The 23,095-nt window shown below is 43.0% G+C and overlaps 1 protein-coding gene across 3 annotated transcripts in view; it reads left to right on the plus strand.

Annotated features, from left to right (window-relative positions):
• YPEL2 (yippee like 2) overlaps window positions 1–22,544 on the plus strand; it is a 54,029-nt gene extending 31,485 nt beyond the window's left edge. For all 3 annotated transcript variants that reach the window (XM_077164974.1, XM_077164973.1, XM_077164972.1), the window contains exons 3-5: window positions 15,699–15,742; window positions 16,803–16,911; window positions 20,370–22,544. In XM_077164974.1, the coding sequence (XP_077021089.1) occupies window positions 15,699–15,742; window positions 16,803–16,911; window positions 20,370–20,459 (243 nt within the window). In that variant the 3' untranslated portion in view covers window positions 20,460–22,544. The remainder of the gene's footprint in view (window positions 1–15,698; window positions 15,743–16,802; window positions 16,912–20,369) is intronic.
• Window positions 22,545–23,095: the final 551 nt, after the last annotated feature.

Raw genomic sequence — 23,095 nt, forward strand, 5'->3', positions numbered from 1 at the left:
ACTTGCAACATATTAAATTCCCTTTTTAAAAGCCGTTCCGTTTCTGGTATATTACATTCCGGCAGCTTAACAAGCTAATACATCACCTTTCCTCTAGCTTTTGTAAACTGCGTACCCATGAGCTTATATGAATAAGAATGCTGATATTGTTTAGAATTTAGTAAGCATCAATGATACGCCAGTGGCTGTGTGTAATTAATAACCCTAGTCCGGACCCTCTGTGGTGATACCTTCAGGTAAACAGCAAGCAGATTCATCACTGGCTAAAATCAAACAGCCGTACTCTGAAGAAGGCCTTTAACAGTTCCCAAGGCCTAGAGCGTCCCTGGGCCTGGACACTTCTCTCTTGCCTCACCCTCCTAGTTTATTGAGACTCGTGGAATGATGTTAAAGGGGGGAACTGAGTTGCAGAACTCAGATAGCCTTTAATATAGCTGTGAGGTTTGGAAGAGGGCAAAGTGAGGAGGGGAAATACGTGGCTTCTGTAGTCTTCGTGTATTTTAGGGCCTGCCTGAGGATAGTTGAACCTGGCATTAGAAAATGGGAATTCTTGGACAGTGACTCCCAAATTTCACAGCACATCAGCATCACTTGGGATACTGGTTTTTAAAAAAGAGGCAGCTCTCTATACACAGAGATTACTATGCTGTAGATCGAAATGTGGCTGGGAATCTGGGCCCAGATGAGGGTGAAGGAAGGGGTCACCTGGGGCACAGAATGTAAGGAAGCTGGGTCTGCACTTTCTGGCTTGCCTTATCCTAGTCCCAGCCCTGCTGACCATCTGTATTTTTAACAAACATCCTAAGAAGTTTTGATACAGCTTGAACTATTTGGGAACCACTGCTCAGACTCTGTACATGCCGTCTACTAACTGCCCTCCTGCCCCTGCTGCTAGTGGTAACTCCCAGAAGGCTCGAGGGGATTTTGACTAGCATTTGTTTGAAAAAGACAGCTCTTGGAGGCTCTCTCCACTGATGGCAGTGTCAGCACCTTACTAAATGCCAGGTATTATGCTGGGCACTCTTTTATGTGAATCACATTTTCTAAGTCTCACAGTAATCCTCAGAGAAATGTTCTACAGTGTTCCCATTTTCAGATAAGGAAAGTGAGGTTTAGACAGATTGAGTTGACCAAAATGACCCAGCTAGGACATAGCAGAACTAGAATTTGAATTCAGACCTGACCCCAGAGTCCCTGCCCTTGAGTGTTCTACCCCAGGGCCGATGATTTGTTTGCTGAGGAATCCAGTCCAGACCCCTCTCTCTTGGTCCTTCCTAGACTGTTTGCCTAGGAAGGCAGAAGTCTCCAGGTAACCGCCCTGGCATAGCAGCCTCCTATGAGGGTCTCATATTTGGACACCTATTCCTGGGGTCTTGCACTTGGACTCAATATGGCGCCCCAGATACTCTCTGAGGGTTCTTTATAGGGTATTCTGGCCTGTAGAGTAATGGCAAACAAGTGGTCAAGCACAGGAGATCCTCCACGGGAGCAGAGGAGTTAGTCCTCCCGAAAGTCTTAACTGATTAACTCCATTCTAGAATCAGACAAGAAGAGAAACTCAGGAGTCAACAGGCCCCAGAAGCCCAAATTCATTTGTGGTCTAACTGGGCCAGTGGGGATGATCCTGTGCAGTGGACTTTTTTTTTTTATTCCAGGAACGTGTGTGCCCCACCTCACTAGAGCAGAGTTCCCCTGTGTTGGGGCAGGGATTCCACCTCCCAGGCTAGGGATGTTAGATCCCCCTGTGAAGCACATGCCACCCTATTCAGTCCCTTCCTCCCTGGCCCTCTGGCTGGACTCCCACTAGTGTTCAGTTGCCCCAAATACCCAGTCTCCTATTTCACAGCCTCAGGCAAAGATCCCATTGCCAAGGTGCCCTTTGGGCTTAGCTTTCCCACTGGCTGCTCATTGACAGATAAGCTCCTAAGAGTGGAGAAGTGGGAGGGTGGAGAGGTAGGTAAATCATGAGCAGATGCTTTGTTAGTGGGCACAGTGGGTCCTGCAACTCCCCAGGATGGAGTTTGATAGGCCTTGAGTGGTGCTAGCTGGCTGACTCTGGCCCTATAGCTGCAGTTGAAATTTGGCTGGGCTGGGGAACAATTGTACATGTGCTTAGGCTTTATGTTAAGGTGGAAATTGGAGGCTAGAAGTTTGTAAGTGTCAAGAGACAGGGAAACTGTGTGTTCACTGTGTGGGCTGGGAGAATGCAGAGGCCTCCTGAGCCAGGCTCTGTTTCTGCATAATCTGCTATGACTGTGCCAGACTCCCTGTCCAGACCTCTCAGAGATGTTTTATTCCTTGGGCTGGGCTGAGCTCAGACATGAGTGCTACTGCAGATCAGTGGGGGAAAAAGCCAGTGAACAAAATGTTCCTGTGCGTGGACTGACCAGACACAGTACAGGCTGCGGTCCTGGGAATTGAGATGAAATTTCTCCCTTTTTTGTAGCCAATCCATAGCTTAAGTAATAAATGAGGTTACTGCCCAGATGAACTGGTTTTAATTTACCTTTCTGAATTGACAAATGTGCTTAAACTAAAAATGGAAATGACCAGGCAGTTTGCATAGTTACCTTTGCCTGTCTCACTGCTTTGGGAAATGACCCTATATATACATCTGGACTTAAATTTTCCCTTCTCTCCTCTTCCCTGTCACTTGTAACCAAAGCAACTTCCTAAAACCTCGTTATGGGGAGTATTATGTTATGTGGATTTTGTTGATGTTGCAAAACAGTTTTAAGTGATCCCTACTATGGCCCCCAAACTAGAGCTTATAGGGAGGTACCAGGGTGACAGAACCCAAGCATTGGGCTTCTGTGTAAGTTAGTCTCGAGGAACCAGAGAGTATATTTTAAAATGTGTACAGAAAGGTAGCAATTAAATGTTTGTGTTGGAATAGTTCTAGGCCAGGGAAGATGATTAAAAATAGACCTGAGTAGCACTTCCTGCTTGGCAGATGACTGATAGCAAATGCTAAGGCTTGCAGCTGACCTTTCCTCTCTGAAATCTGCTCTGTGTTTCCATGATGCTAATTGAGTCCCTCTCTAGGCCTAATAAAGGGCTGACTCCAGAAAACCGCGGCTTACTGGGCTCAGTTCACGGAGCAACATGAAAATACCAGGATTTGCATGGAAACACCCACTCTGAGAACTAACTGGCTGGTCATTGTTTAAAAACTAACAAGCTCTGCTTTCAGAAGTGATTGCCCAGTGCTGCTAAAGAGCCCACACTCTCTCTACCCTTATCAATAAGGAAAGATTAGTACATAGGGGAGTGTCACATGTGTCAAGTAAATGTTCATGCCACTTCAAAATAGAATAGGTGCTTAAAGAGGTAGGGACAGGGTCTTCATGAGATCTGGGTTGTAGTGGCTCTTTCCCCATCTGCCCTTGCTCTCCTCACCTATAGAATGCAGATAACTACTACTTGTGTATACCTCTTGGTTGCTGTGAGAAATAAAAGGAAATACTGCTGTGACAGTGCTCTGAGGCAGTATCAGACTATGAAAACGAAAAGATACTGTAATTTATGTTATTCTACATCACAGGCATCTAGGGACCACTGATGACTTCTCATTGAATTATTATCCTCCCCCAGGAAAGAGATGAGGGGGATACAGATAGTCCGCGTGGGAATGTTCTTAACAGCTGCTGAATCCGCTTTGACAGGGCGTGGATTTCTGCTGGCTTTCAAGGTCTCGGTCTCTTCAACCTTACTTCCTCTCCAAGAAAACCCCTCTGCTGTATTCAGTCCACCTGAAACGCTCCCATCCTTTGTGGTTCCACCTGTCCTCTCTTAAATTCTTTAACACTCATAATTGATTACTTTTTTTAAAATAGTGTTTTATACTTATTTTGAATATTTTAATCCCGTTTTCTATTTAGCCAGATTGTAAACACCTTCAGGACAGAAGTAGCTTACTGTATTCTCTGTGGTGCCCAGCAAGGTGCAGGACACAACTGTTCAGGAAGTATAAGCTGATTTATAATCATGGCGGCACATATTTCACATAAACATGCCATGAAATTCTCAGCCATTCCCTTATTATTGGAATTTAGGTGTCCCCCCCCCATTTTCCTTTTTACTATCATAGCTACTTCAATGTGACATTTTCAAAACTTTTATCCAGAAAAATGTTTTCTCAATGGGTGATATGTATCTTGCTTGAGTTATTATATTGGCTGAGGAAGAAAGCTAAGCATCAGAGTATATGGAAGGGATATTAAAGTTTCTGTGTCTTGAGGGTGAGAGTATTATAGGCAGGAATTATGAGATAAGATAGGTCAGCTAATGACCAGAAAAGACCTATTTTATTTTGTTTTATGCAGATAAACAGGAAGTTTAAAAACTTGAGAGGAGAAGTGCGAGTCAGAAATGCACATTTAATGTGGGAGTCTTCTATTCTCTTGGGAATATGGACTCTTAGAATGTTCACCCTTGAAGAAACCTCCCTCAGTCCCCTCGCTTCGCAGATGATGCAGCTTCCGATTCAGAGGATCAGGGATCTGCTCCCAGACACTGAGCTAGTTGGAAACAGATGATCTGGCTTCGCCTGGCAGGGGTGGGGACAGGTAGGAAAGTTATTCTGACCCAGTTATGTCCCATTTTTTAAAGGCTTACCTAGAATCAACCAGCACTCAACATTCTCTACTTGGGTAAGCACCCTGTGCTCAAGTCTCTTTTTACATTTACATGCCCATGTCTCTTTCATAAGGCTCTTTGGCTATGATTTCTTCAAGCCCCACCATGACCCTTTTAAGTAACATCGTCTCTTCCTAACAGCTGTTTCTTAGAACTCTAGTCCTTATCCCAGTCCCCAGGGGTACATGAATATAGAGGTTAAATGTGGCTACATGCTAATGTGCTCACTGGGAGGAAAGCCTCGGTGCTGGACAACTGCCACAATGTGGGAGAACTCATTAATCACCCCACTTCAGTTTTGCCTGTACAATCTGAAGCTCAGTGCTTGAATAAGGCCTTGTGCCTTGTTTAAGGAACACCTTCTACTATGAAATGAAAAACCAGGCATAGAAGACAGTGGTAAGCATACAAGAAAGATGTAAAACCATGCCACATATGAAAAATTTAAAGGAACTGGTGGAAGAAAGAGGGCTACCATGTATTGAGGACCTACTATGTGCTAGGTACTTGATGCTCCTCACTGGGCAGTTGGATATTGTTATTGCATTTCACAGGTGGGAATTGAGACCAGAGAAGTGAACATATTCAAGAATACAGAGAAGTAAACATATCTAATAACACAAGAGAAAGAAGACAGAACAAGGAATTGAGTCTAGTTCATCTAGCTCCATAATTCTTTCATTATACCAAGCTACTAAACTGAGAGATGTTTAGCCCATAGAAGGAGACCGACCTTGATGTGGGTGGGATAACAGCTTTAAAGCTACAACAAAATCTGAAAGGTTGTCTTACGTGGTGCCAAAGAATTCACTGATCGACGATTCAAGAAGCTCTAAGGAGACACAGCACAGCTCGTATAGTCAATTTTGGCGCTTGCAAATCTATTGGCGGTATTGAATCCAGGTTCGATTCTTGGTGCCTGCCCATGTTAAAATAAAATAAAAAGTAGATAAGGTCATATTTATATTTGTTGAAATCCTTCACTGTATCCAAACTGTAGTTTACTGCATGGGATTCCTACAGAAGACTACAGTTACTTAAATATCCGTCCTTTTATATGCATTCCCTGAGCCGCCTTCTGGGTTCTTTGATAATTCTTTGCTATGAGGTCCAGATGCCAAAGAAGGGTTTTGAGGGGCTTCTTTTTATTTTTTTTCTCATGGGTTGTGATTCTTTCATTCAGTAGTAAGCTGGGAAGGCTGTGTTCAGGCTGGACTCAGAACACCCTCCCTTGGTGTCCTAAGTCAGCATAAGCCTTATAGGTTTAGAACTTTAATTTTACCCTTTAACTCAAGAGTGACTAAGCTCTGGTAAAGTGCCTCAGCCTAACGCAGCTCACAAGAAGCTGATTGGTAAACCAGAATTCTCATAGATTCGTTTTCAGTGGAGGAGATAATCCTGAAACCTGGGCTGTGTTATCTTCCTTGAAGGTAAATCCACTTGAGAAAAAGAATTAAATTTAGGCAGTTGCTATGTAAATATGGAACCAGAGCAGAGGAAGTAGAATAGCCTAAGAGATTCTCATCAGTTCTGACAGCTTGATCCATTCTTCTTCATCAAAGAGACAGATTTTCCAAGTGGGCAGGCTCTGGAAAAATCTTAGGACTTGGAGTCAAAAGCTGTAGGTTTAGGTTCTGACTTAGAAGCTGTGTAGAAGTGGGTACGTTATTTAGTATTTTAGGCTTCAGTGTTCCTTCTCTGTTAAAAAGAATAATAGGTACCGCTCAGCGTTGTTTTGGAGGCTGAGTCAGTTAATGTACGTAGAAATGTCTTGTGCGTTTTGATGCCCTATACACCTGCGGGTTTTTGTCTGAGGCTCAGGCTCCTCTCTTTTAGAAAGTGGCATGGACCATACTTTTCATCATTCAGTCGTCAGTTTCCCCTAGATTTTGAAATCAGACTGCCTAGATCCCTGTAATTTATTGACATGTTTGACCCTGGGCGTAATTCTTCTTTTTGCCTTACCTTCCTTATCTGTAAATTGGGGGTGATGATTGCATCGGCTTTATCAGATTGTCAAGAGGATTAGATTACTTAGCTCTTGTAAAACAATGTGAATCCTGCCTGGCATGTAGTAAGTACTACATGAGTGTAGGCCATTACTGTTATTTCACAATTTCTGATTTATTTTAATGATCCACTTCAATATCATCTATAAAATCTCTTCGGTTTCACTATAGATTGATTGCTCCATAGCATGTGATTTCAGTCTTGGAGGGGGGCTTCTTCTCAACTTTTTTGCCTGGATAGATTACAGGGGAGACTTTCCGTAGGGGTCTGTAGGCTTTTTCCACCAACTGACCTCACAGATATCCTTTGCAGTATGAGGACATTTTTATTTGACAATGCCAGTGGCTTTGGGAACAGAAGTGTAGACTGAGACATTAATCAGGAGACTAGTATTTGTTCTTGCTGGGTGTAGTAACTTATACTAAATTTTTAACTTTAGTAAATCCTGGTTAGTTTGTTTCCAAAGACTTGATGACTTTGAGAGAAATTTGAGCTTCAATATTTCAGCCTCCTTTTAAAGTTTTAGGTTTTATATTTGAACTGTAAAGGCCTGGGTATTAACAGCTGGCTGAGACTGCATCCTGCTGCTGCCACCCCTGGTCTCTAAACCAGAAGACACCTCCCTGAGCAGACCTTGTGAAGGTGACACATCAGCCTTTCTTCTGTAGAAGATGGGAGTCCTCTGATTTACGAGCACTCCCACTCCCCACTCTATCCTTCTGGAGGATGCATGTTTTCCATGGCTTATTTCTTCTCTGTGGAGAGCAGGGAGGGAATGCAGGATGTTGAGAGCTGGCAGTGTCTGTTTTCCCACTGGCTGCATGTTTACATTGGCATCTCCTGTCCTAACCCTTTGCAGCAGGCTAGAGAGGCTTATCCTGCTCTTGGTTCAGCAGGGAACAACCACACAGCCCGGCACAAATCTGAGGCCCCAGGACAGTTGGGAGAGTGTGGGAAAGGCTCTGTAGGAGTCTGCTGCTTTGTATACACTCATTCATTTAATCCTCATGACATCCTCTGGCATAGGGCATTATGGAATAGAAATTATGTTTCCTCCTTTTGTAGATGGGCTCCTGAGGCTCAAAGAGGTGAAGTTACCTGCAGAGGTGACATAGCTAGTAATGTCTTGGGTCCCAAGCCTCCCTCGCTCCTAAGGCTCTGTCCTTTCCATTGAGCGTCGTGCAGACATGAGGCCATGTGGAAACAGGCCTTACAGGGTCTTTCTCTTACCACTTGTAGACCCGCCCCTGAAAGAAGCCCTTGGCACATCAGCAGGAAGATGGATTTGAAAGGTCTGAGCATTAAGTGGCTTAATTCTCCAAATCCTCCCCGCTTTAGCAGAAAAATGTGACACCAGGCTTCTTCACCACCACCTTTTTGTTTTTGCAGTTCCAGGCACCATGTATGCTCCCATGCCCTTGGAATTTTATGACGCCACACAGCAGATATTTCCTCCTCTGGAGCCAATCCCTTCCCTTGCTCCTCCCTCCATCTGTTTAGGGAATGTGGGGGTGAGTTGCGACCCCCCAGCCTGTGTACAGCTCAAAGCCACAGAAGGAGGGGCCTGTAGCTCTTATGGGGCCATTGCCCCACCCCTTGGCAGCATTCATGGCTTTTTCCCTAGCCCAGGGATTTCTGGGCAGATGTGTGCTAACTCATTGCAAACCAAAAATACATACAAGTGGCTGGCTTTCTTATTTTCTAGTCTTATTTTCTAGTCTTTCCTGGTGACCTGTGTCCCGTACAGAGTTAAATTCTTCCTTTGTAATTAACCTGAGTCTCTCTTATTTCCATGAGTCCATTTCCACTTGTTCTTGTTGCAGAGGAGATGGAAGAAATCCCTTTTAGTCTTCTTTCCTTTTAGCTAAATATTCACAGTTTCTTTAAGTTGCACTCAAGTGCTAATTCTGGAAGTTTTCATCATCTCATTGTTCTTTATTATCACCCTTCCCACTTTCTCCATATGCTTCCTCCAGGGTGAAATCCAAACAAGTTCCAGTGCCTGTTTTGCTTGGGGTTTCAATTCTCTTGAATAGAGCCTGTGACTTACTTTGACCCTAAGTAGGAAAAGCCCACAAGGCCTTAACTTTGGAGGAAGAAAAGAATGAGGAAGGAAAGAGGACTGATCTAACCCTTCTCTGCAGGCTGTCATGTCAGAGTGGAGATGGGGATATTTAGTCAATTCTTCTGGGATAATGGTCTTAATAATAATCCTTTTTAACTCCGCTGAAACATTTCTGCTGTCTTCTCACTGAGATGCCTAAAACTTCTTTTGAAAGAAACAGAAAGTAGATTAGTGGTTGCCAGGGGCTGAAGGAGAGGAAATGGGAAGTGCTGGATTAGGATTTCTTTGGGGGATCCTGAAAATGTTCTGGAATTAGATGGTGGTGATGCACAACCTTGTAAAATATACTAAGAAGCACTGATTTGTATACTTTAAAATGTTATGTTATATGGTGCATGCACAATATCTATCTCATTTATTTGCCACACAAACCCTATGGGTGAGGTACTGTTTTACAATACCCTTTTTATAGATTAGGAAATTGAGTCTGAGACAAGTTAATCAGCTTAGTTAAATTGGTAATAGAACTAGTATGGTGATGTTGAATTGCTGAAGAGGGAAAGACTTGCCTTTTGGCATAACTGGAGAGAAGGGAGGACACCAGAGTCACCAAAGGAAAGAAGTTTGAAGAACCAAGTTGTTGGGGTTCAGCCTTCTGGACTCTCTTCTCAAGGCTCCTGAGAAGGCCCAAGAGGAAAGGTAGGGAACTGACCATTGCACTCTGTATTTCGTTTACCATGTTCTGCTTATTGTTCTCAACAACCCTGTTGAAGTAGGCATCATTTCTGTTTACAGTTGTAAAAGATGTGGACATTGAGAAAGAATGAAATACTTCCCCAAGGTCAAGTAGCTAGTAAGTGGGAGTTGTGAAACCAGGAGTTGAACTTTGATCTTCTGAGGCCAGGACTACACCTTCTGGCCATGAGCTGATATGTGGGGGGTCATCAACCCCCCAGATGCTGCAGCAGGTGGACATCTGCTTTCCTCATCTCTCCGTGTATCTCCTTCTTGAGGTACATTCTCAGTTGATAACGGCTGACCTTCCCAGGGAGAGGAGAGGGGCTGGATTTGAGAGGCTCTGTTTCTCTGCTCAGCCCTTTATGCTGGAAGGACTTCATGCCTGAGTCTGTTCAAATACACAGGACTTTGAGGTGAGGGCAGGATTCCGAGAGCCTTTGGCCACCCTTGTGGGACGATCCTTCAGGACTCTCGGCCTAGAGAGGGCTGTTGCCTAGAGCCTTTCCTCTCAGAAAGAAGAGAGAAGCAAAAATGAGGGTTTGCATGCTCCAGCAGATCTGCTGTGCCTGTCAGCAAGGGAAACAAACTACATATTCGCTCTATTGCTCTCTCCTCCAAAAAATAATCACATAGTTTTTCAGTGGTCCTACTTTTAAAAGTAGTTGCTGCCTTCCAGGCTTTCAAAAGAGCCAGAAATCAGTAATTTTGGCTACTAAACAGGAAACTTAAAGCCCTTTCCGTTCCTTTGAGCTGGCTGGAAGGGCTGGGCCTGGAAATATTACTTTAAAGGACAGAAGAAAAGTTTTGTGTAGTTTAAAAACAAACAAAAATCCTTTCCTGGAGGCCTGCATACCAGCCTTCGTTGATGTACAACATGGAAAAGAGCTGTCTTGTTGCCTGGCAGGAATGACAGCAAACAAATGTGTCTGACAGTCTGTTTGGAATCTCCTGGTCTGAAATCGTATTTGCTTTGTTCTAATTGCTTCCTTAACTTCCTTTCGGTCTCCCCACCTTCGGTACCACCCTCACTCAATGGGAGGGCTAGGCTGTACCAGGCTGTGCCAGGCGGAACTGGGCCCCACAGGGTACAGCGGCCCAGCCGGGGCTTTTCTTGTCTCTGCCTGTTTGCAGGATGCCTGTTGTTCTCAGGGTCTGTTATTCCCATATCAGTGTTAGCTTGGCAGGGGCCCCAGGGTGCAAGTCATGGTGGAAGATCTTTCAGAGTTGTGTCCCAAGAAGTGCAGCCGGTCCTGTAGGCTAAGAACAGAGGTCCATAGAAGGACCTAGGGCAGCCCTGGTTGGATTCGGCACTGTTTGCAGAGTGTGAAACTCTGCCTGCGTCCCCTTGTAGAACAGTCCTGTAGGCACCGTAGTGCTCTCCCGCCCCCCCACAAAGATGCCTCTTGGCCTGGACTCACTTTCTTGTCTCTGCCTTTCTCCCACCCCTTCTCTCTAGGAATTCGAATCTGTGTCAGACTAGAGAAAGTTTCTCTTAGGCCTTGCCCTGTAGCAAAGTGAACCCCCAGAGTCCAGCCTCTAAGCTTTTAAATCACACATCCCTATCAGTAAAATGTTTAAGCATTGATATGTATAATTATTTATAAATTGTATATTCTGCTGCTGTGTAATATATACTTATACATAAAAGTAGAAAATCTAAAAGGATAAAAGATAAAATAGAATTAGAACATTGTTTTTAAGTTTATTTTAATGAATAGGCTTGATTATGCTCCTTTAAAAATGTTTTGGTTTATCATTTTCTGCTACAGTAATTCAAAGTTATATCCTAGGAGAGTGTGTTTCAGTACCTTTTTTTTTTTCACATGGCCAGGCACTGGGAATCGAACCCGGGTCTCCAGCATGGCAGGCAAGAACTCTGCCTGCTGAGCCACCGTGGCTGGCGCAAGTACTTCATTTTAACAGCTGCCGTTCCTGAAAAAGCTTCTTTACAAAGGAAAGTAGATTTAAATGAGAGATTAATATCTTTGTGCTTATAAAGGTTTCTGCCGAATTTAGCTGAAAACTAATCAGTCTGTTCTTCCAAACTGTTCAGAAATTGTTTTTTTTTTTTTTAAACAAAACAAAACAGGGTTCAAAGACCTTTGAAACTTTGGTATATTTTTAAACAGATTTCAACAGGAATTGTAAACAGCAATTTCTAATTGTACTGATGTAGGAGTACAGCATACAGATAATAGGAGATTTGGGAGATGTCTTGTCATTTTAAACTTAATTAAAAATTTATTTTAAAGTTAATAATTTTAAACTTAAGTTAAAAATTTATTTTAAAGTTTACAAACAGTAAAATTCATGCTTTGATGTGTAGCTCTTTGAATTTTGACAAATATATCTAGTCTTGTAACCATCACCACAATTAAGAAGTCTGTTCTCCATCACTATAGGTTTGAATTTTCCAGAATTCCATCTAAATGGAATTGTATGGTATATGACCTTTTGAGTCTGGCTTCTTAGTATAATGTTATGGAAATTCATCCATGTTGTTAGGTATAGCAATATTCCTTTTTATTACTGAGTGTCATTATATGGCTTTACAATTTGTTCATCCATTCACTAGTTGAAAGACATTTAGGTTATTTCCAGTTTGGGGTGATTACAAATAAAGCTGCTGGCAACATTTGTGGACAAGTTCTGTGTGAACGTAGGTTTTCATTTTGCTTTGGTAAATAAAACTACCAAACCCTTCCATAAATGGCTGTACCATTTTGCAGTGTATGAGAGTTCTAGTTCTACATTCTCACCAGAACTTGGATTTGTCAGTTTTTTAATTGGGCTGTTTGTTTTCTTACTGTTGAGTTTTGGGGGTTCTTTATATATTCTGGATACAAGTCCTTTGTCAGATGTGTGCTCTGCAGATATTTTCTCCCAGTCCATGCCTTGTCTTTTCATTCTCTAAAAACTGTTTTTCTCCGACTAAAAGCTTAAAATTTTGATGTGAAGTTTAATTTTTCAGTTGTTTTCTTTTATACATTTTATTACTTAGAAAGTATATAAGAATTCTTTCCTAATCTATGGTCACATAGATTTTCTCCTAAATAGCATCCTTTTTTTTTTGCGGGGCGAGGGGGGAGGTGCATGGTCTGGGAATTGAATCTGGGTCTCTTGCATGGAAGGCGAGCGTTCTACCACTGAACCACCCACGCACCCAATAGCATCCATTTTGAGTTACTTTTGTACAAGCACATCATTTTAAACCACAAAAAGAATCATATAAAGCAGAAACATTGCCAAATACTAGTACTTTCCATAGTATAAGTTTATTTTGAAAAGCAGTTAGATTCTCATTCCTTGTTAAATGTTACCATTGTCTTGAAGGGACAGATTTAATGTGTTAATTTTTTTGGAAAATATTGCAAAATAGCATACTACTTATTGTCAGCTACATTTTATCACAAGTAAAGTTAACTAGTTTGGGCTGTTCCTCTTTTTGCAAAAGAAAAATGTGGAACTTTATATTTTTAAATACTTTGCTGAAATTAAACCTCTTTGTGGTGTTCTAGCTCAGTATGCACAAATTGTAAAGATCCTCCTTTTTGAAGATCTCATTGTGTAAAGACCAGCTTTATCATTGGCATCCTATAGCCAGAAACAACTGTATTCACGATATACTAAAAGAAAGGCAGAAAAAGAATACCATCAACACTACCCCCCCCCATACCCTTCCTGACCTGCACGCACATGCCATATACTGGCCCCCGGGAGGTCCCAGTGGCAATCTATAGATTGTTTAGTGAATTGTATTCTCCTTGAAAATAAAAATAGATACAAATTCTAGTAGTTTCACCTTAAGCCTGGAGGATTCGATGTCTGATCTGCTGGAAAGCCTGTATAATACTGTCCCTCTTCCTGCATTCTCAGTTGTGCCGAGCAGATGATTTGTGAGTGTTTGAGAAGTTGGTGCATGCATTCGTCAAGGTCTTTCTCCATTGTAAATGGTGACGCTGTGTTGCTTTATGTTGTCATTTTCCTGCCTGCTTTCTTTTAGGATTTGTTTTCCCATAGTCCAGCCTCTTCCAATCTCTATAAACTTGAAGCTCTCGGTTAATGTTTTTAGAGGATGTTACAGCTGACTACCCATAATGTAGAACCAGGGAGTCATAAAAGAATTTACTTTTGGAGCTGGAAGGTGCCAAACCCATTATTAAAATCAAACCAAAATTAAATTAACACTGGTACTGGAATACCACTCAAGTAAAGGGAACAAAATATATTGATATATGCAACAATATAGAAGAATCTTAAAATAATTATAGTAAGTGAAAGATGTTAGACAGAAATATGTCAATTATACTTAATTAAAACTATTTAAAGAAAATAGGCTATTCATTTATGGAATAAATATTTAATAAATGCCTACTATGCACCAGATTCATGTGCTACTTGCTGGGTAGTTCATAAAGAGATTGGAGACATGGCACTTTACCTCAGATAACTCACAATGTGGTGTGGAAATTAAACAAATAAACAGACAATTTAAGGTCCAAGGTGCTAAGTGATAAGGAAAAGAAAAACACAGAGATAAAGGGCGTCCGTAACATGGGTGCCAATGACGTCTTTTCCAGGGGAGGCCAAAGAAAACCTTATGAAAGAAGGGGAAGCTGAGCTGAGGTTTAGATCTGGTCATGTGGGAAAGTCTCCCTGTCAGAGGGAACAGTGTGGGCAAAGTTGGTGAAATACAAGTTCCAGGTACTGCATCTTGTGGTTCGACATGACTACAGCAAAACACAGAGCAGGAAATTAGCAAGAGATGAGGCTGGGGAGGTTGGCAGGGCCAGGTTGTGAGGGTTTTTGCTGCCCTTGCAGTTCTTGGGTCTCTTTCTGCTCCAAGGGTGAACCAACAGGTGGGCCAAATCTGTGGTCTTTGTCACTGGGACATTGTCTCATGCAAACATTTGGCATGGGCTTTGCAGGTTCAATGAGTGTCCATGTGACACTCATGGCTGCTCAGATCTAACCTGGGAGCCCATAAGTTTCTCAGGAATGTCTCAAGACCCAAAGGGAAGTGCTGTTTTGGGTCTGAACAGCAGCTGGGGAACAACTGCTTGCTTCTTGCAACTGCACCTGGGAGTAAAGGCTCTGGTACATTTGAATGTTAAAAGCAAACAACAAACCACCTGCCCCAAAGACAGTTTTTCACAAGCAGGGGATCTTGCCTTTTTCTGCTAATGGTGGCACTGAACCCTGAAATTCTGCATCTGGCAAAATGACTGTCTCATATGCAGTGTCTGTATCCTGTCTGTGCTCTCTTATTCTCTGGTCATCTGGTGACTGATCAATCACCCCCAGATGTCTTCAGCCACTGAACAACAGAGGTCATGGGAGAGGCCTTTCTCTATATATATTTGTTATTTATTTGTGTATTTTAGAGGAGACTAGGATGTTTAATGCAGGGTATGATTGTCAGACCACATTAAAAATGTAGGCAGGCATACAGAACATGGCTGGCTCATGTCAGCCAAATGTCCCAGTGTAACCAGAGCAGGAAAACATGGGACAAGGCCTGTGTTAGTGGAAATAGGTGCCAAATTGTATGGCAAGCTCTGGCTCCTCTTTCTCTTGTTTCTTGTCACCCTCCAACCGGAAGAAAGAAGCTCATGTTTAAGCTACAGTTTAAATGGGATTGCTGCTGAACAAGCATTTCTGCCATCTAGAGATCAAATTGCTTACACCTCCAATGGAGAGCTCCCATTTAGAAGGATCGTGTCCGTCCCGTGACCCTTCTGATCTTTGAGAAGGCAAGACGAGAAGTGTGGGTTTGAGTGTTTGTTCTTGTATAGGCGATTCTTTGCTGCCTTCTGCAGAGCTGGGCTGAGAGGGTGAGTGAAAGAACTCATACTGGTTTCTATGTCCCAGGAAAGCTGGGCCAACGCTGATGACTGAAATAAAGTGGAACCAGGAAAGGTCAACTGGATTAATTATCTCAGGTGGCTTAATTATATCAGGCGGTGTCATGAAGCAAGAAATTTTAACAATGTTGTGGGGTTTAGGTTTTTTCATCTCCTCACCTGGGCTGGTGAGAACCCAAGTGCGGGCTGGTCTGCGCTCTGTAGCTGTGTTTATTCTGCCTCCCCGCGCCCCCGTGCCATCTGCTACCTGGACTGTAACGGGCTTAGTGCTCCCTTCTGCTGCGTCAGTCCTGGAAGGTCATGGTTGCTGTGTTTTGGGGCTGGTTTCCCAATGGGTGGGGGAAATGGATATCTAACTATCGATTTGTTTTCTTGAATTTCAGTCATTCCAAGGAAGTCAAGGACGAGCATACCTCTTTAATTCAGTGTAAGTGTCTCTCTAAATGATATATCCATTGTTTGGTGCAAATTTGGAGGGATGGGGAATGGCAGCCCTCAATTAAAATTAAACAATGCGCTTTGACTTCTCTGCCACAATAAAAACTCCATGGAGCATTACATCCCACCCCCCCACCCCCCCAATTTGGTAGTCAGTCGCTTTTGGGGAAGTTTTGGGGGGAACATCTTTGGCTAAAATAATACATTCACTTCCGTCAGGCACATCAGAGAGCTGTAATCTCATAGAGAGGGAGGCAAAATGCTTCTGAGTGAGCTTCAACATGGAGGTCTCATAACTGATTTGTGATATGTCACTAGGAAAGAGAAAGAGGTCAAACAAGGCTGGAGAGAAGGGAAGCTCACTTTCACAGTTAGGGAAGCCTTTCCATCCCCACTGCAGGTGCACAGTATACACTGCCCTCCGTCTTCCCTGGACCCTTAATTAATAGCCCCTTCCCTGTGAAAGGAAAGTGAAGCTTACACAAATCCAGTGAATTATAAAAAGGAAAACCAAACATTTCCAGTTTGAGCGAGGTGCTCTGTGAAGGAGTTTCAACCGTATATTTGATCCCCAGGACTCCCTCATCCTTGTGATCAAGGCAGAGCCTGTGCCATAATATTGCACATGGTTTTGGCTGCATTCTGCTCTTACAATTTGGTTCTCATTTGATTTAAGCTTGAGGCCCTGTGCTGCCGGCTGTGGACTTCGTAGTTGGTTGTCACAGTTTGTCCCCTTAAGTCACAAGATTAAAAGCATTTTTTAGAAAAAATACATGAATTTCAAGGAAAGTCTCAACCATAAAGACTATTTTTAATAGACCCGTGAATTAGAATTTTTACAAATCTGAAATTCATTCAAACTGAGATATTTCCATGTGGCTGCTTCTTGGGGGTTGTTATTGATTTCTACTGTAGAGCATGCTGTTCTCTGTTGGCTTCCCTTTGGGCAGCCCTGACCAGTTCATTTTTTGCTGAAAGCTCAGCTTGAACGACTAATGATAAACATGTGACTGACTATCCACTCTCTTTCTTTCTGTCCCTTGGTGTAGAGTTAATGTGGGCTGTGGGCCTGCAGAAGAGCGCGTGTTGCTAACAGGATTGCATGCAGTTGCAGACATTTACTGTGAAAACTGCAAAACCACTCTGGGCTGGAAATATGTAAGTACGGAGGAGTCTGACTGGTGGAGAGACAGCTATGCAGGGAGAACTGGGGTGCTACACTAGAACAGTGCTGTCTTTTACTTGCTTCCCATGGCCTTGTGGGATCATGTTAGATCAAGACAGGAAACTGAGCTCCACGAGCAGTTCCTGGTACACTCATCTGTCTGGCACACTCATTCTTTCATTTTTTGCTGACACTCCCCTCCTCCTCCTTGTTCCTTCACACCTGCCATTCAGACGGACAGAGAGACACATATACACCTACCTTGAGATTTAATAAATAATAGGAATAGTAATAGCACATAACATTTGAAAGTTATGTATAGGCATATATTACTTCATTTACCCTTCCGAGCAGCCCTAGATGGTAAATACTATTTTTATTCCTCTTTTGTAGATGGGGAAACTGAGGTTTATAGAGGTTAGTATGTCCAAGGTTACCTAGCCATTACATGGCCAAACCAGGATAGTAGCAGAGCTGGTGCTTTTATTCTCTACACTTTGATGCCTCTAAAAATGTTCCTTCAATGTCTAGTAGGTCCTAAGTCCTGTGCTAAGCATCATAAAGCATTATTTTAATTAATTTCTATCTTCAGATATAGTATGGCTGGATTCTCCCAACTGCACAGTCATTCTTTAACTCAACAAAACTTTAAAATCCCTGTGGGGCCTAGGAAAGCAGTCCTTCGCCAGGGTAAAAGGAGGGAAGAGCAACAAAGTGCTGTTCTAACCTGGGGAACTGATTGTTCTGACTTGTCTTGGAGTCACCACACAACCTTAAACCCAGTCCCCATAGTCCCTCCAGCTAATAGCAAAGAATGTCAGCACCTAGGCTCAGATTGGGCTCCATCACTTACTTTGGCTCTGTGTCCTTGGGCAAGCTGCTTAACTTCTCTGTGTCTCAGTTTCTTCATCCTTACAGAATTGGTCTGAGCATTAAATAGGATAAAAATATTTATTTTATTAAATACTTAGTGCATAGTAAATTCTCAATAAAAGTTAGTATTATTTTATTGGCAGATCTTTGTAGCCTGTTTGTGTATATACATATGCATAGCACAAAACTCTTTTCTCTCCTCTCCATCATTGTTAGCATATTGAAAAATTAGTATTCCTGCCTCTGAGAGGACAGTTTATTTCATATAAAAGGCCTCAAATTCCCCAGCCTGTATGCTGCTGACTCATTTTACCTGCCATTGGCTTCAGAAAGAACCTGAAGTTGGAGAAAAATGACCACAGATGGAGTCTTCAGTGGATCTGGCCACAGTTCTGGTTTGATTATCCAGAAATGTTCTGTTCCTTCCTTTTCTTTTCCAACCTCATCGTCATTGTATTCCACTGAGAATGTGTTGGATTAAAGATAAAAGATAAATCTGAGTTGGATAATTTTGCTCCTTGCTTGTGATTCAGGTAGAGCGATTCACTCGTTTGACAAACTTTTATGGAAAACCTTTGATGTGCCCAGGGCCCACGAAAGTGATCCAGTCCTGCTCTCAAGGCATTTACAGTGCTGATGCCAGGGAGAAAAGCAGCATGTAAACAGATAAAAGAGCACAGGTAGAGTGACACGCACAGGACAGTAGGAGGACAAGGAGGAATAGCAGTGTAAGCACTGCCATCTGCCAGGCGTTTGTTGTTCCCCTGACTCCATGGATAACTAAGAATGGCTGTAGTTTTCTCTCAGTTTGCCTCGTATTTGTTGATCACCTCTTAGGTGTTGGGCCCTGTGCTTATGTCCTTTCACCCCATTATTTCTTCTAACCTCACAATCCCGCGAAGGAGGTGTAAGTATCCCAGTAGTACCATGATTAAATGAAAGGTAAGAGTACTTAAGTGATGCTTCTGATGCTGGGGAACAACAGAATGAGAATTCAGACCTGCACATTTAGATTTCAGTGCTCTTGACACTGGAATAAAGTGATATTTTGCAAATTCCTGTGTAGCTCAGGGCTGGTGCTTTTTTAGCTTAATCAGGATAACATCATTCCCCCAGTTTTTGTTTGTCTCCCTGCTTTGTTCTATTCTGAATACACTACCGTGTGACAATAGGTCTCGTTCCCAAGCCACATAGCCCAGAGCTGGGGAATAATGAAGTGTTCGGGAAATTACTGCTGAGCTCACAGCTCTTGTGCTTGCAGGGTGTGATTGTGCATTCTCCTGCCGCCTCCTCTCTCCTGTCCCCTCTCTACTTTCAGGAACGAGTCCTTTCTTAAAGCAAGAGCCCAAGTCTGAACTCTTGTTCTGAAACCTATGACACATATGACACATGGGCAGTAGGATTTATTTCTAATTTGGGGCCTCAAGAGGCAAAGCTGATGTCCGTCCACTGTTTCTGTACTCCGGGCTTAGCCATATAGTGGCTCTGGTGACTCATGTTTTCCGTCGATACACCAGGATGCTCTTCTGTATCTATCTCTGCAAATAAAATACGCTTTTATTCTGAACCTGTTCCGGATTTCTGTCTGTGGGGCTTCTTAGCTGAACAAGCCTTCAGTGCTGTAAGTTTAGAAGGGTACCCGGTCAGGTGGTTCGGACTGAGTTTTTCCCTGGAGGCCTGGCAATTAGGGGGTACTTGAGGGCTGCCAGCTTCCCTCACCTGAAGTTCATACAGCTCCTCTCTCCCTGGAGAGTGGCAATGAAAAAGAAGCAGACTTAACACATCTGACATCAGAAACAACAAAAAGACAAAGTGAAAAGGAAACCTATCTGGCTTCACGATGCTTTGCTTCTCTTGCTGAATGTCTTTTCTCTAAACATTAAATAAGGTATTGCTTAAAAGTATGATCAAACTTCCCTGTGTTCCTAGAAACTATCAGAAATGACTACAGACTTTATGTGGACACATCCATAGGGCAGACTTCCTATTAACATCAGAAATCAACATCCCCTAAGACAATATATATAAATATACATACACTCATTCATTCAGCAATTATTTATTGAAGACCTGTTATGTGCCAAGCAGTCTTTTAGGCACTAGTTATATGGCAGTGAACAAAACGTATGAAAATCTCTGCCTCAGTGTAGTTTATTCCAATAATGGGGAAAAGTCAGTAAACAAAATAGATGCACAGATGATGGTGTATATTTGAAAATCTTAAATGCTATGAAGAAAAAAAAGGAGAAAAAAGGGGTGCTGGGGTGGAAGTGGTGATTTTAGGAGCATTGTCAGGAAGGACCTTTCTGAGTTATAGTGACATTTGAGTGAAGACATAAATGAGCAGAGATCCTGAAGAAATGTTGTTATTTTGAGAAATTCCTGGTGTTGCCTCATTTCTGCAACAAGTGAAGAGACCGTGGGGTGCTTCAGTGGTATTAATTGTCACAGTGAGTCTGAGTGAAGGTAGGACCAGACCCTGATCCCTTTCAGGTGCACCACCTCTGCTTCCACGCTGCAAAAGGCAGCTGCTTGTCTTTGGTCATTCAGTGTTCTTTCTCTTCTGTGTGTTTTCTAGGAACATGCTTTTGAAAGCAGCCAGAAGTATAAAGAAGGCAAATACATCATTGAGCTAGCACACATGATCAAGGACAATGGCTGGGACTGATCGGAGAGTGTCCACCCGACCCAGTCCACATGAATGCCATCCAATCGAACATTCTACCCAAGCGTGAGAGAGTGACTGCACACGTGGTTCCATCCATTTAGAGGCCTTGCCATCTGGGGCATCCTCCCACCCTGACGCCGTCTTTCTGGTGACCGGCCTCTAAATCGCTGTGTCTCTGTCTCTTTGCTTTGTATCTGTTTGTGAGTTGATCCTGGCTTCTCTCTGTTCTAGTGTTGGCTGAAAACAAAACAACAAAAGGAACAGATGCCTCACCACATGGTGGCAGCCCACCTTGATAAAAGCCCCAGGGCCCACGCAAGAGCTGTCTATTGGCCTCTTGTCAGGAGAGCAGTGGCACTGGGGTGTGAGGAAGAGGGGACCCTGAGGGTCTAGGGGTAGGAGGTTGGAGATAGGAACAAAATTGTGCTGCTCCAGGAGACCTGAAATAATCAACTTATCTAAAAAAGGACACAGAGAAAAAAATACCTCATGCCTGCATTCTCTCTGATCAGAAGCTTCTCTTTCTGATATCAACCATGCCAGGCCAGCAAATGAGCACAAGAATGGCCCTAATTTTAGCTGGCAGGGCAAAAGCCTGGTTCTCCTGGGCCGAGGTGGGGAGTGTCCTGGTAGCAGTCAGTAACTTGGTAGAGCCCAGATGGGGTTTGATGACTGATGTCTCACTGTGCCTCCGGGTCCTCTTTGCCTCTTCAGCCACTGTAGGCAAGGGGAAGGGGTACTGCCATTTGCTATGGGTGTAAGATCCAAATATCCCAAAAGCTTTAACCAGCAGTGGAGTAAAATCAGCAATTGAGGAGTGTAGAGAACAGTGGGGGCTGCAGTTGAGGAGCTCCTACTCAAATGGCTCACCAATTGGGCCAGAAAACTGAAATGTAGAACTAGTTAGCAATTCTGACTATCTGACCTTTTTTCCCTGACCCTTAGTAAGAGCAGTGCAGCAAGGAAGAGGGGTAAGTAGTGAGCAGTGCCTGCAATAGCTTAGATTTTACAGGTTAGGTGCAACTTTCCTTAGGTGGCTTCAATGGGGTCAGCAATTCTTTGTATATAGAGGTTTGGGTGTTTTTCTCCAGTTCTGTCATTGTAGATTGTGGAAAACAAAGGCTTTGAGCTTAGTTATAAACTGGCAGATAGATTCTTCAGGCCCCAGTTCTCCTTGGACTTGAATGTGATATATGGAAAGAAGTCTCCCATCACTAAGCAGTGGGGAGAGGTGAGGTAAAATGTCAAACTTTAAGTTACAAATTCCAATATTACCCCCCATCTCTCTGTCCAAAATTCATGATACTAGGAAAGTGGAGAACAGATCCCTTGTAAGGTTCATGACAGAGAGGAGAGTTTGTTACATTTAATTAGCACTGTGAAGCCTGTTCCATAGCAGTTCAGCCAGTACAAGGTGCATGACACAAACTCATTTAACTGAGTTAATTTCATTTCATAGACTGCAAATATTACTGTTGTTAATATGTATATGTTTTCTCAGTATCTCATTCTCCATGAAAGCCAATCCTATAGGAAATTTTACCTTAGAAGTCATAAAAATGAGTTCATGGAGACTAGAATCTGTAAAATTGATTAACCAAGATAAAAAGCCACCAACCCAGATCATTTTCAGAATTGCATCCACAGCAGAACCAATTTCCACAGGGAGTGAGCCGGTGGAAATGCCGCTTCCAATCTCTGTGTGCTGATTGCAGAATCGAAGACCTGAGAGGGACATGTCCTACCAGTGGCGAGGGCAGGACAGGGAGAAAGCAGGGTAGTTCCAGGTTAGCAGTAGACCACTGGTGTAAGGCAAAAGGTTTTCTCGTCCAGATCTTTCTGGTCTTTTAGTGGCTCTGGGACATGAAATAAGCCGTCCCCCCGACTTTACAGAAAGGCTGAGGTTCAGAAGTGGTGTTAAATTTCTGCTCCCGGAGAAAATTTCCTCTGGTTGCCAGACCCCAAGATCCCAACAAAAAACATTTTCAACTTTCACATTCCTAAGCTGGCTTGCACAGAAATCATGGCCCCCTCCCCCTAATACTCCCTGAAGGAAATGATCTTCGTTTATAGACTTTGATGAATCCCTTTGATGAAAAGGAAACAGGGGTTAAACCTGGGTGGTTGTTTTGTTTTTAAAACTTAAGTGAAATGTGGTGACGTAGAAATCAGACATGGGATGTCCTAGAATTTTCAAAGGACAGAGAAGGAGACCAATGTGCCACTGTTCTTCCCTGGGGATGGGGCCTCTGGCTGCTGTGTGGGTCAGCACGGGCTCCGATCAGACCCTCGTTCTGGTTTTATTCAGTTACTATCCTTTGAGCATCCAATGGGTGCATGGCACCACACCGGGTGCAAGAGATGCGAGTGCAATGTTGGTTTTTCCATAGCTACCGGGGAAGAGCTCATTAGGTTTTCCCTTTGTGTCAGTAAAACCAAAAGTGCTTCTTATAACTTTAGCTCCATTCATGGCTTGTCTATATAATGTCTAGCAGTATCGGAGAGGCCACAGGTGGCCGACGGAGATGCGACAACTCATGGCCTCAGTCATTTCATTCTTTAATTTTCTCACCAAATTATTGACTCAGAGCATAACCAAAGACCTCATCCATTCACCCTTGTAGGTTCAGGAAATT

Source organism: Tamandua tetradactyla, chromosome 6, assembly GCF_023851605.1.
Source record: "Tamandua tetradactyla isolate mTamTet1 chromosome 6, mTamTet1.pri, whole genome shotgun sequence".
Taxonomy (NCBI): domain Eukaryota; kingdom Metazoa; phylum Chordata; class Mammalia; order Pilosa; family Myrmecophagidae; genus Tamandua; species Tamandua tetradactyla.